This window comes from Lethenteron reissneri, chromosome 24 (genome assembly GCF_015708825.2).
Source record: "Lethenteron reissneri isolate LAM-NWPU_2019-01 chromosome 24, ASM1570882v1, whole genome shotgun sequence".
NCBI lineage: Eukaryota > Metazoa > Chordata > Hyperoartia > Petromyzontiformes > Petromyzontidae > Lethenteron > Lethenteron reissneri.
In genome coordinates, this window is record NC_083802.1 from 13,958,550 (window position 1) to 13,972,139 (window position 13,590).

General features: G+C 46.5%; 1 protein-coding gene across 1 annotated transcript in view; it reads right to left on the minus strand.

Moving 5' to 3' along the window:
• Positions 1 to 13,590, minus strand: part of LOC133346641 (integrin alpha-11-like) — a 101,536-nt gene that overhangs the window by 81,833 nt on the left and 6,113 nt on the right. Inside the window, 1 exon segment of the mRNA XM_061558367.1 lies at positions 9,933 to 10,056. Within this exon segment, the coding sequence (XP_061414351.1) occupies positions 9,933 to 10,056 (124 nt within the window).

A 13,590-nucleotide genomic window follows, 5' to 3' on the forward strand; every position in this document is an offset into this window, starting at 1 on the left:
TCCCCTCGGTCCGTTATAATCTGTAATGTCAACGAATTCTCGTCCTGCGATTATATCGACGGCCCCCACTTCGTGACGCAGCGGCAGACGGCAGTGCAGCAAAGCCCAACGGTTGTGTTGGAGTTCTATGCTCAAGGTGGTCTCTGTGCTCCCCGTGTTCGCCAGCACGCACTGACCAGCGGCGTGACTGGCGGTCGAACAACCTCCATGACACCCCACAGCGTTGGGAGGCCCTCATCCAGCAGTGGATTGACAAGAGGGCTGCACGTGTACCCGAGAGGCTTATTGAGGCACCGTCTTGACGAAGGGTGGCCTGGCAGTAAAGATGCTGGCAATCGCATGATGCAAACGCTTCATGCCGTTGGGTGGTGGAGCAGCGGTGCGAAGGTTAGGGGCCGTCCATAAATGACGTCACGCGATTTTAGACGATTTTTGACCCCCCCCCCCCTCGTCACACGGCGTCACAAATGTCTGACCCCCCCCCCACCCCCCTAGGTGCGTGACGTCATTTATGGACGGCCCCTTAGTCCGCCGCGCTATAAACACAGCAATCTGAGTTTGATTCCCGGCCACGGCTAAACACCGGTGGCGTTTGACATGAGACAGAGGGAAGGGGAGAAAGACGGAGGACAAAGAGACGCCTTCGAATTCGTGTTCCCGGAAAAGCGAGCGAGATGATGATGTCGTACGAGCAACGAAGAGCAAACTGCTCGAGATTCAATTCTCAGTGACTTAGCCATTGTGTTGCTTTGTCGGAGAGGTGGTGAATGGAAAGACCTCGATAGAGGTATTAAATACTGCGATTTAGCCCAATATTAAAACGCTTAGTTTCAGCACCGCCTCGTTATAAATAAAACAATATATTTGTATTCCTTAAAATACGGCCGACGAGCAAAGCGGGATTATTATTTTTTGTATCGAACAAGAGCCCGGTACAGAGCGGCGGCGAGCGATCAAGGATGGGGTGGTGCGAGTGGCGGCGGGAGAGGATGTAGGCAGGGCACAGATATTCCACGGACAAAAGGCAAGCGGCCTTTCTTAATGAGACGTCGTCCAACACCCCCCCCCCCACCACCGCGTGGCCTCATTGTCACAAGGGCCCCGTGGTGCCCTCCTCGACCGATAATTTGTTCAGTGACCCACGCGGAGGACGGGTCACTCGCCCCGTGCTTTAACCCCCCGGTGGGAGAGGTTTACTGCTGCCGATAATGACCTTGCTTTGAGGCCTGCAAGGAAGAAACTAAAAATATATATACTAAAGTACTTTATATATATATATATCTCGTTGGAGTTTTTTTTATTTAAAAAAAATCCGTGCAGGAATGTTGTCTTTCCCTAAAGCGACTTAACAGATTCCATGAATGTTCTCTGGAATGTTTTTCTTTTATTGTTCAACAACAACACTGCGAATCTGTTGTTTTCATCAAAGTGGGCGTCCTGAAATTATTTAATGCCGAATTCTTATGCAGGAGTAGCAAGCCGAGATCGAGCGCCGGCTCCTGCTGAATCATTCAAACTTTTTCGAAGAAGGCGAACAAGGGGGAGGTCCGTGTGGAAGTCTCATGCGACACGGTTGAGAATAACTTAGGGGCCGTCCATAAATGACATCACGCACCTGGGGGGGGGGGGTCAGACATTTGTGACGATGTGTGACGAGGGAGGGGGGATTTGAGAAATGTGACGTCACATCAAAATACGCAACTTTAAATAAATATAGAATTGTTATAACAACACTAATTGTTATAACAACACTCCTACAACATGAGATTGCAGCGCCACATTAAATACGCACTACAATGAAAATAGTTTAAAAGCAGTTTTTTTTTCGAAATGGAAATATGGTTTTGTGGGGGGGGGCAGAGCTTTGTGACGTCATATTTGAGGGGGGGGGTCTGACTTTTTATGACGCCGTGTAACGAGGAGGGGGGGGTCAAAAATCATCCAAAATCGCGTGACGTCATTTATGGACGGCCCCTTAGGAAGCGCATCGCGTTGTGAGCCAACGTTGGCTGGCGAGAGGGCTTTGATGTAATTGTCGTGTGTGCGCGCGTTGTCTGCATATCACCCACACAGTAGCACCACGCACGTGACGCATCCTCATCAAGGGGCATCATTAACGTTCGCATTCTCGAAGATCATCCCATATGCTTCACGTTGCGCGCTGAGATTCCAGTTTGTTGATTTCAAATCCGTCCGAGGGCGGCCGTTATAATGCGATCGGCTGGACTCCCGATGAGAGTGGCTTCCTCACGCTCGCTCGTGGGTGGCGACATGGGATTTGGGGAGTGATGGGTGGAGTTTGGCTGGCGGGGAGGAAAGTGGAGAAAACTCCGCGAGAAATTATTTTATTTTGGTAAGCGGCTACGGTTGCCGAGGCGACCCGCGCGAAGAGCTACTGCAGATGTGTTGATCTCCAGCGAGAAATCTACGCGCACAGAGCGCAGAGAGACAGGAACTCGGTTCGACTCTTGCAGCGGTGGTCGCGTGATTCTCCGTGGCCTGTCTCCCATAAAGGGGCCGTCCATAAATGACGATTTTTTAACGATTTTTGACCCCCCCCCCCCCTCGTAGTCACACGGCGTCACAAAAAATCAGAACCCCCCTCTCAAATATGACGTCACAAAGCTCTGCCCCCCCCCCCAAAACCATATTTCCATTTTGAAAATAAAACATGCTTCAAATCGCTTTCAACTATTGTCATTGTAGTAGGTATTTAATGTGGCGCTGAAACTCTGATGTCGTAGGAGCAAACATTTTTATAAAGTCTATTTAATGAAGGAGAACGTGTCTATATTTATTTAAAGTTGCACATTTTGATGTGATGTCACATTTCTTAAACCCCCCCCCCCCCGCCCATCGTCACACATCGTCACAAATGTCTGACCCCCCCCCCCCCCAGGTGGGTGACGTCATTTATGGACGGCCCAACGTTGCATCTGCTTATCAGTGCGTGCGTGCAAGTCATGCGACGCTCACATTTATGACACTGGGAAAAGAAAGCCACAGACTCGCTGCTCCACGCGAGTGGTGTGCCCCACCGAGCAAGGCGTGTAACAATTCATCCCTCGCCGGACATTCGATGATTTGTCACGGTTCGATTCAAGAAATGTATCTTTTTTTAGGCTCATTCATATCGTGTTTCTCATTGTTTCTGTTACTCTTAGGTTTTTTCGGTAAAGTCACGTAGGTAAACAATAAAAATAATAGAAATAATAATAGAAATAATAGAAGTAAAATAATAAATCACGACGTTTCGGATGACGGAGACTTGTGTTTTATTTATTATTTTGTGTTTTATTTATTATTTTGTGTTTTATTTATTATTTTAGTGTTGTGATTTATTATTTTACTTCTATTATTATTTCTATTATTTTTATTATTTATTTTTCTTTTTTACCTACGTATTTATTATTTTAGTGTCGTGATTTATTATTTTACTTTTATTATTATTTTTATTACTTATTTTCATTTTTTTACCTACGTGACTTTACCGAAAAAACCTAAGAGTATGAACCCTTGCAGTCACGAAAGCCTTCAAATCTAGAATTGTTTCTGTTATTCTACAGTTGTGTTTGTTCCACGAGCCTAAATCTGGCATAAGCATCCTCGCAAACATTAAAATCCGCTCGCCGCTTAATAATAAAAACGCAGCGTTTAAAGCGATGTTGAATCCGGCAGGGAGCTAGTTTCCCTGCACCCCCATCATTGAACAACATTCAGGAGAACGCAGAGAGAACGCAGAGTGCCATAAGCCTCCCTTAACCTTGCACACGGATCCTTGACAGTGAATGTTCGTTGATCGTCTTCCCATCTTGGCGCCCCTCGGCCTACTGAGTTTGACCCCGTGTTATGAATGTCTGCTTCAACGACTCCACGGAAGAGACTTAGGGGAATTCATGACTTCATATATTACACAAAAACACCCGTAAAGGATGGTAACATTTGATTTATTTCGGCATTTTAAACATGCATATGTTGATTGGATGTTATCGCCAAAATACATGCCATTTGTGTTATCGGAGCCATGTTTATGTGTAACGAACACAAATCCTTAAGATTAATGTAAAACCCCTTTTTTTTTAAACCACTCCTGTTTCAAGGTCTCCCCATGCCGTGTCAGTCAAGGGTATATATTGATGGTAGTGGGGAGCGGTAGTGTAACGGTGCGCACGCTGCGCTACGAACCTGGCGACCCGCTCACGGCCAACACCAGTGACGATTATCTGAACTGGTCCTGGGCCTCTCCTCGGTCGACTCAGCCTAAAATGAGTACCTGGTGCGATGTGTAAACATCGCCACTGGGGGGGAGACCAAGGCAGTAAAGGGCGTGGTGTTGGCCACCCACCCCCCTCGTGTGCCGCGCCGGCCTTCATAGGTGCTCGCTAACAGCACTTGCCCCAACAGCCTGTTAAGGCTATACGGGGGATCTCTTGTTTTATATATCGACCATACTCCTCCGTGCTCATCAGTGCAAGACCGATTCAGATATCACCCGCCACTGATGCGAGCCACGGCTGAGACTCCTCGGGTCGCCGGTTACAATAAGCCAAGTGTGCGAACCACTATCCCACAACTCCTTGTCCATGAATATGAAACCAAAGCTGGTCTCGGGCGAAAGACCGAATTTTACGTCACGTGTTTTGTGCGGTCATTGGCAACACGACTGACGCCATTTGTTCTGCGGGTTTAATCATGCGTGGGGTGCCGAGATTAGAAGCCCGGATATCAGCGGTATCGGCTCAGTAGTTTGACGCAGGCATTCCGCTCCCAACCCACTGAACCATCTATCATGTTATTTTTTTTCATGATGGAAATATAAATTAACAACAATTTTTACTGTATTGTATAGTTAACAAAACACTTTATTTTAAGAATAATAGCACTGCAATGAATTATCTTCATGAAGAAGATGATGATGGAGTGATGGTGCAGTAGTTTGGTCAATATACAAAACAATAGAGATCCCCCGTAAAGCCTTAACAGACTGTTGGGACAAGAGCTGTTAGCGAGCACCTATGAAGGCCGACACAACACACGCCCCGACCGCCTTTGTCTCCCCCAGTGGCGGTGTTTACACATCGCACCAGGTACTCATTTGAGGCTGAGTCGACCGAGGAGAGGCCCAGGACCAGTTCAGCCAGGGCCAAAATCAGAAGCGAGCGATATATGAACTGGTCCCGCGACCATCCTCAATCCACCCTGACCGGCATGGTGAAGTATAGCTATACAACCCTCCATGACTGACACGGTATGAGGAAAGCCTTCATGACTGTAAATAACTTTATTATAATATTTATTGAGACTTTTACTCCAAAAACCATCATTGGTTGCAAGATGATTCCTCGTAATGGGTCCCAAAATAACTTCTGCTGTAGGGATTTCTCACATTTTACGAAGGTTTGGCGTTTACCCTGGACAATAATCGAATAATCCTCCTGTAATTACCCTCCTCCAAGCAAATAAACAAACGTAGGCCTGCATCAATGAGAAGAAAACCTATCACCGCCATCTCAAACTCTGAGGCCTCTTATGGGTGAGCACTGTTGGACCTTGATGGCCACAATTACCATTTGTAAGCAATTTATTTAAAAAAATTCCAGGCTCCTGTTTTTGTCCGTGCCCCAGAGAACTGCCCATGTGAATCAACCATGAAAAGATATATTTATAAAATGTAACAAACAAAAAACAACTCCTGCGTTGCGCGGCAATCCAGCGGGACACTAATCTTAACCACAACCGAAAGGGGCTTTTGATTAAAGCAGTCCCATCACCATTCTGGATGGGAAAATTGAGCTATCGCTGGCCCCATCTCACAACCAAAACGAGGAGCCGGGAGACTGCGTGCCATTTTACAAAGTAAAAATGTCTGCCAGGATATTGGTTAAAACCCTCAAAGGGATTTTAAATCGCAGCTGTGTTCAAGATTCTGCTAAATTATAACCAATTACACAAACGTGAATATGCTGGTTCAACAGAACCTGTTTTAATAGGTCCACACCTACGATTAGCACGGTTGACTACGTACGGTGCGAAAGAATTTCGACATACATACATATACAAATAGCAATTGTGCCTGTGATTTTTGGTTTATAGAAGTGTCACGATTCTACCTCCCCTCCCAGTCCCCCCAAACCGTGATTCAATTAAACGTCACGATGTAGAACAGCGATTCCATATTGGAATCGATTCTTTTTTTAAACATCGCGGTGAATGTATCAGTCACTAGTCGCTGAGAAGTTCACGTGAACCCATTACAACATAAAATAATCGACGAACATCCAATTTGACGTGCAATTCAATGTGTACGTCACGAGCTTAAGACATTGATATGAAAATGCTTGAGCCGATGCATCGTTACGACTCTAATGAACACTTTTAAACGAGCAAAGCCACGAACAGTAACTTATCAGCATCGGCATATCCTTAGTAAAATCTAGGGTTACCGCCCATACATATTTAGAATGAGCGGTACCTGCAGCAGAGATCTCCTCAGTATTATTTTGACTATCTTTTCACTTCTTTAAATGGCTTTGTGGATGTGACACTGCTGCTGTTGTCCCAAACAACCTAATTGCCAGGATATATTACTTTTTTCGGTCTTGTATATATGTTTTTGTATCTCGGGGGAAGGCCAATTGAAACTAGCAAGCTCTCTTTTTCAACACTTATCTTTCGAAGTGTGACATTCTCGTGCCTGAGTTTTCGTCCGTATATTTTTTTTATGCTGTTCAATTCAAAGGTGGCCTGCCCTTAGCAACAACAACAAAACCAATCGCTTAATTCGGCCTCGCTGCTGTGGCGCTCACTTGCGAGATTTACAGTGGCGGTGCGAGCTACCCGGAAGGCAAGACACATGCCAGGCCACACATCTGTGTCGGTGGTGGAGGGAGAGGCCGGTGGGGAACGGTGCCGGTCAATCCGGCACCAGACCAGAGTGACGGGGGGGGGGCGGGGGCAAGTAGCCGATAGACGAGGCGTGGTAGGGGGGGGGGGGCGCAGTGGGTATTTCAGAGGCGATCGTGTAACAAGGAAGCAGCTGAAGCCCTGCAACATGAGGCCACTTTTTCAGGATCAGTGGCTCGAAACTTTGGTCTCGAGAGACTGCTTGCCTGGAACTCAACGTTCTACCGAAGCAAAGTGCCTCGGGCTTCCTGCAGCTTGAGGCAGCCGCACACCTGCAGGGCTCGGGGATATAAGATAATAAGCTTTCTTTCTTTTTTCTCAAGAATGCCCGGCTGAGAATTGGGATTTTTAAATCCTTTATATTAAGTTCACTTGCTTGCTTGCTTGCGTGCTTGCGTGCTTGCTTGCTTGCTTACGACCGTGCAAATCTTTCGGTCGTTTTTTAACCCACTTCCCGTGATCCAATCGAGCTGACATTTTTACACACAGACTCGTTGTGCGTGACAATTAATTTTCGTGAGAAAAAAATTTCCCAAATTTTACACTGTTTAGGGAATTTTTTTTTTAATATGTAATTACCAATTGCTTAATGGTGGCAGACAATCATCTGACCAATAGGTGGCAGCCATCTCAAGCCAGAGGACGAGAGGACTCTAGCCGCCCCGATGCCACGCATATAAAGGATTTATAGTGAAAAACTTTGTTTTTACGGGTTAATTTTGTTGTTGTTGCAGAAGGGTCTTGCTCTTAACGTTTGGCCAATTTCCGCTCTGAGTCTTTTGTAAGTGCGTGGATATCAGAGGACACCGGAAAAAGCCCCATGCAGATGAGTGTTTCATGCAAATGGAAGCCGACTCTGGAGTCTTCCAGCGCCGGATTTTAACAGACACAGTCGGACGGCACTGAGTTATAACACAATGAACGCTCGGCTCACGTTCCTGCTCTAATGGCAGCTTTACGTTGGTCAAAGGTCAACAAACGTAAATTGTTGCCGTTCAGCGATCTGTTTGACAGAAAATGCCAACATCTCGTTTGTTTCCTTCTACGTGACGCACTTATTGACGTATTTATTTTTACTTTAACCTGTTATTCAATCACCTTAAATGCTGACTGGTGTTCTATTTTATTGACGAACGATTTGCAGTCCTGTATCATAAATGTGCACACGTACATACGTTGAACACAAATAAAATGTTCCGAGCCGAGAAAATATAGTTTAAAACATTTGTGTTCGAATAACCGCCTTGGTTCCGCGTCCCTTTGAAGTGAAGGTCTCAAAAAAAGCCGCTTTAGAACCCGCGTGGGTGAGCTTTAAGCTTGCGAAACGGAAGGGCAGCAAACGAAGGTCAAGATGAAAATAAATCTCCCTGTGGGAAGTGCGGTGACCGGGTGGCGAGATTGTGAATCGGCGAGACATACTCATAGGTAAATAGATGGAGACCTTTATTTAAAAAGCAGGCGAGAGAACACATTGAGATCAGATGGGTTTTGTTTTTGTTCAAGGGACCTCTGGGTCACAGCAATGGCAGAGTAAACAAATGTAATACAGCAAGCATAGGGCTGCATTTCTTTTCCAAAAACAAATGATTCGTGAATTAATTAAAAGTTGAACTTTAAATATCAAAAATTGAGGTATCAGCCCTAAATTATTGTATTCATTTTGTTTGAATCGCCCATCAAAACCTGACTGAGGAAATGGCTTTTAAATTAACAGCAGATGCCATATTGTTCCGTGTACGAGGAGCATCGCAGATGAAGTAAAAATTCAAATGTCGAAGGGTGTCTTAAGTTGCGTGTAAGGTTAGCAAAGTATGTAATTTTGGGTGGTAATTTATTATTAAATGCCTTCAGGACAAACTTAGACGAATGCACACCTCTTCTCATGCACAGCTCAAGGCACCAAGTATTACCATACGTCAATGGTGATTACCTTTACGCAGACAATAACAGGGACTGCTATTTTAGTGCATGCAAACGACAGGAGGTACAAAAACAATGTGCATGCATAATGTGCATGCGTAATGTACGCTGATTATCATATGAATAACCCAGCCGGCAATGGATTCCCATTGTAATTTATATGCATTCATTAACCCCACCCCCCTTCGTACGTGAAGGGCTCACAAGTGGCGTCATCACATCTACCCCTCTGTTTAAGGAACGAAACAGGAGGATTTCTCCACAAATCTGGCTGTCGCCTGATGATGCTCGTTGTAATTACTGGCGAAACGTCGTACTCAGATTTTGTGGATTTGCTCTCCAACACACCGGTGTGCTGAAGTACCAACTAATTGGCACGTTCTGTTTACGTGACAAACCTTACTAAATGTCTCTGTCGGGTGGTGGCAGGTTTAACGATACATTGATATTGACGCGATCTAACCCCCCCAAAAAAATCCTATATTAAGGATGACTTTGGCCGTGAAAGCCTACGTGTTAAACTACCCAGTGTTATTAACGATAGTCAAAGCAATGGACGTGATCGTTCCCAGTGGGACAAACGGGTAAAGCCGAATGGAGAAAGTGGGAGAAGGACAACCGCGTCGCGTGACCTCGCGGGGAGGGGGACAAATACTTAGGCGGGCGCGACAGCGTCAATGTCAAACAGACTTTGAACACGTGTTAAGCGCTCAACGGAATTAGCAATTGGCACTCTGTCCGCTTTTGGCGATCATGAATTCTGCTCTGGCTCTGCAGCTCTTCTATATACACAAGGAAAGGCTGCGACGCCCCATCGCTTAATTGTACCAACAACAACAACAACAAAAATCCAGCCCCCTCAAATTACCAAAGACAGTTTGCATATCGAGCGTAATAATTGGGAAGGAGTCTGAGTTTGATTTGATTTGTTACACGGGCAAGGATCCCATGTAGCCAGTTGGCCCGGCTATTTTACAATGGAGATCCGTGGCGCGTGAGCGCAGAAGCAACGGGCAACTTCAACAAAGGGGTGGGGGGGGCATAAATGGTCGGGGGGGGGGGGGTCTGAGCGCATATGAAGGTGGTGGGGAGGTGCCGTGGCCCCTCACCATTTCTCCCCGCTGGAGTCGACGTGCTGCTTCACCGTGTAGCCGAACTGCGTCTCGGCAGAGCCGGAGAAAATCTGCGCATTTTTCACGTCCACGTTGAACGCCCGGCCAAGCTGGCAAAATCCTGCCGTCAGAGTGGGGGGGGAGAAGAGTTAAAGAGTTAACACGAGTTTTACCGCAGTTGACATCGGGTGTTTTTTTTCTTTCTAAACATGCCTTCAAATTGTAATGGTCTCCATATATGACAAAATAAAATGTAAATAATTTAAAACATCGAGATACTTATTTTCTGCCCGAGTAGAATGCTGATCTTCACACAGTGCTCGACTGTAAAACCACAAACGAGACGGAAGGGGTCTGTCCAGCCGCGGGCCACCGGTGGATGTTGGGATTTCACCGCTGCGTATGATCTCGTGGTTGTGCTGTGTAAGCTTTTGTGGAGAAGCGGTGGCGCTGTGGTTAGCGCGCTGCCCTACGAACCCGGCCACCCGAGTTAGATTCCCGCTCGCGGACAACACCAGTGACGATTAGTTGAACCGGGCCTCCCCTAGGTCGACTCAGCCTAAAATTAGTACCTGGTGCGGTGTGTAGTAAGCATCGTTACGAGGGAAACAAAGGCGGCCGGGTGTGGTGCTGGCCACCAACCCCCTCGTGTGTCGTGCCAGCCTTCATAGGTGCTCGTGAACAGCACTTGCCCCAACAGTCTGTTAAGGCTATACGGGGGGTCTTTGTCTTTGCTGGAAAGCTCTCCAATGCCTTTTCGAGTTGTACTTAAACGTTGCTCGGCGTTACGGCCGAAGGGTCGCCCCGCGTAATCTGGCGATGTTTTAATATTAATTTGGCGACAAAACGCTGCCCGGAGATGCTCCGAGCACACGGAATGAAACGTCGGCCGTCTTTCATGGAACCTGTGGATTTGATAGCCCCGCGATCGGGCAGCTGGATCATCTCGTGCGCGTGCTTCCCACCGGGCCCCATTTTTCCACGAAGTGCGCGCGACTCCATTTCCCACGGCCACATCGCAATGTGTGCAGGGAAATTGCCCAATGACACATCCACTACGCTCACGAAACACTCCGTCACGTGGTGATTTTCACGAGTGAAGGATTAGGTGCCAGTTAGCATCGCGTCCCAAGTCTCAATCGTAAACGGTAAAATGGGGTAGAGCAGTGGCACAGCGGTTCACGAACTGAGCCACGTGCTCAGTAAGTCAGGTTAGATTCCCTGCTACAGCTACAATCAGTGGCACGTGATATCAGACCCGACATCATATGGCCCTCTTCATCGCTAATCTGCCTTGACCAGCGTGGAGGAATATGGTCAGACAACCCCCATGGCTGACATGGCAAGGAGAAGCCTCCATTCTCGCAGTAGGTTTACAAACAGCTGTCAATGTATACATTAAATTAAAAAGCTATCATCAGATAATCACTTTTCCAAAAAAAATGCGTTTACTTTGTCCAGGCGTATTTTGGAGAAACAGATCAGGTCTCTCTGGTCGAGCGCTTGCACAGATAAACAAAGGATGCCCGTGAAACTCATTGAGAAACCCAGTTCACCCTGGGACCCACTGCGTTGGGGAGAGAAATGACATTCATAGCAGTCTGTCAGGTGCCCTCACCGCCAAACACTGCTCCCGTAAATTCACGCTCGTGGGATCGGTTGACAAATTGTTAGATTTTTTTTTTAATTAAATGTTGTTGTTGTTTTCCGTGTCAACACTTAAAATAGTGTTTGCCACGGGCCTAGTCGGTAAGCTAAACGAGCGGATCTGGCATTCCATCTACCCTGGGGGGCACAACACGCGCTGATGTGATCGCAGTGGAGTCAATGTTTTCGTAACAATGCTATTTGTGACGATGAAAACGATGATGATAATTGTTGTTGCCCGTTGTAAAATCAGCGACGGGATTTGTTTCAAGGAATGCAAAAGTTGGCGCGATCACCCAGGGTCTAGAACAAATAGCATGCACCCAGACCAGATTGTTTCGTTTCTGTTTGTTTCAGCTCTGCTGTGAAACCATTTACAAGAATATTGAACTTGCACGATTGACGATCCCTTCATACGTTGAAACAAATATTTGCATCACATTCGATTCATTTGTATTGCGACACTCTGTCTTTTTGTCGATGGAGTTAGATGAGATCACAAAAACGTTTCATTCACGTAGCGACTGCACAGCCCAGACACAAAGCATTCACTGCCATTAATATGAAGTGCAATGCCAAGAGTGAATTCTTTCCGAGTTATGCCTGCGATCTGAAATTCTCTGGTCCCTTTGAAGGCACTTTTATATCGAGGCGGTTGGGTGACTTTAATGGGATTTGGCAAAGACCATCAGACCATTGGCTTTCCACGTCCCCTCTTCCTCTTATCCTCCATACACCCTTCCATGCATTCCGCCCCCCCCCCCCCCCCCACCTTCGACACTTTCTCACTTTTATTGGTGGTTCACAACTATCGGCAGGGCATTAATGTCGAGACTTTTAAGACTTCATCTCTCTCCTCTCTTCGTTGAGTGTTATTCACCGGTGGTTTTACAATTTGCGAGCGCTCCTTCCTGAGTTGAGGCGTACTTTTGATGTCGAAGAAGCGACGGCGTGGAACATTTAATAATCTCCCTCCACCTCCCCACCTCCCCCCGCAACCAAAAAAATAATGTGCCAAAAATAAGATTCCAGCACATCTAATAACGCGATAATGTGTGTTAAAAGTGATGTACGCCTTTGCATGTCATTTTTTTAACTATTGATGCTGACTGTCGTGCTCCCGATTTAATGCATGGGGAGGAGGAATTAATGCTTGTTGTTACACTCTATCTGTCTTGGTTTAGGACTTGGGAGTTTCATCCACATACGCTAAGTTTTTCAATCTTACAGCTCTTACGACCGTACTGGACTTTAGGAAACATAAACTGATGACGACGCAACTTTCACGATTTGGCAAGGTTGCAATGCATCATGGGTTTTGCCCATAGTGCCTTGCAGTATGAACCTATTTAATTGTAACCTGTGTTCGTTGAGAGCACTAATTGATCAATTTTTAAAGTAAATTTAGATATCAATGCATCGTGCAACGACTAAGAAAAATGTGTTAACTCAAGCATAAAATAAAGAATGCTGACTTTCATCTTTGCTGCGGACTTCATCATCGATCTTCTTGCACTAATTGCTGCTTTCACAGATTTCCGAGAGCCCTTTGACCACGCAACTTGCGCGCAAGCACACAACATCCGTGCCTTGGCTCGGGCAAGGCTCGGCGGAGTTTTGTGCTTCTGCTAATTCTCCTAATGTAATCTCTCGCGAGTTACTGGGCGCCTCCGTCAGACAGACAGGCGTTGCTTTGTTGACAATCCCCCCACGCTCCCATTGATGTCCTTTCAAGCCGCATGCTCTTTGGCATTTATTCCCCCCCCCCGCCCCTTTCTTCTCGCTACTTCCTTGGGGGATGCATCAAACAAGCCCATCGTGACTTAAGCTTTCGTGACTGCAGGAATTCATATTCTTTGGGTCTTTCGGTAAAGTCACGTGGATAGGTTAACTGACGGCCCATTAGGTCGATGGGCGCCGCGGTGGCGAGATGTTACCTACCCCGCCTGTTAAACAAGGAGGTCGTGGGTTCGACGCCTGTATATTGGGATTTTGCGTGTGTCGCTCC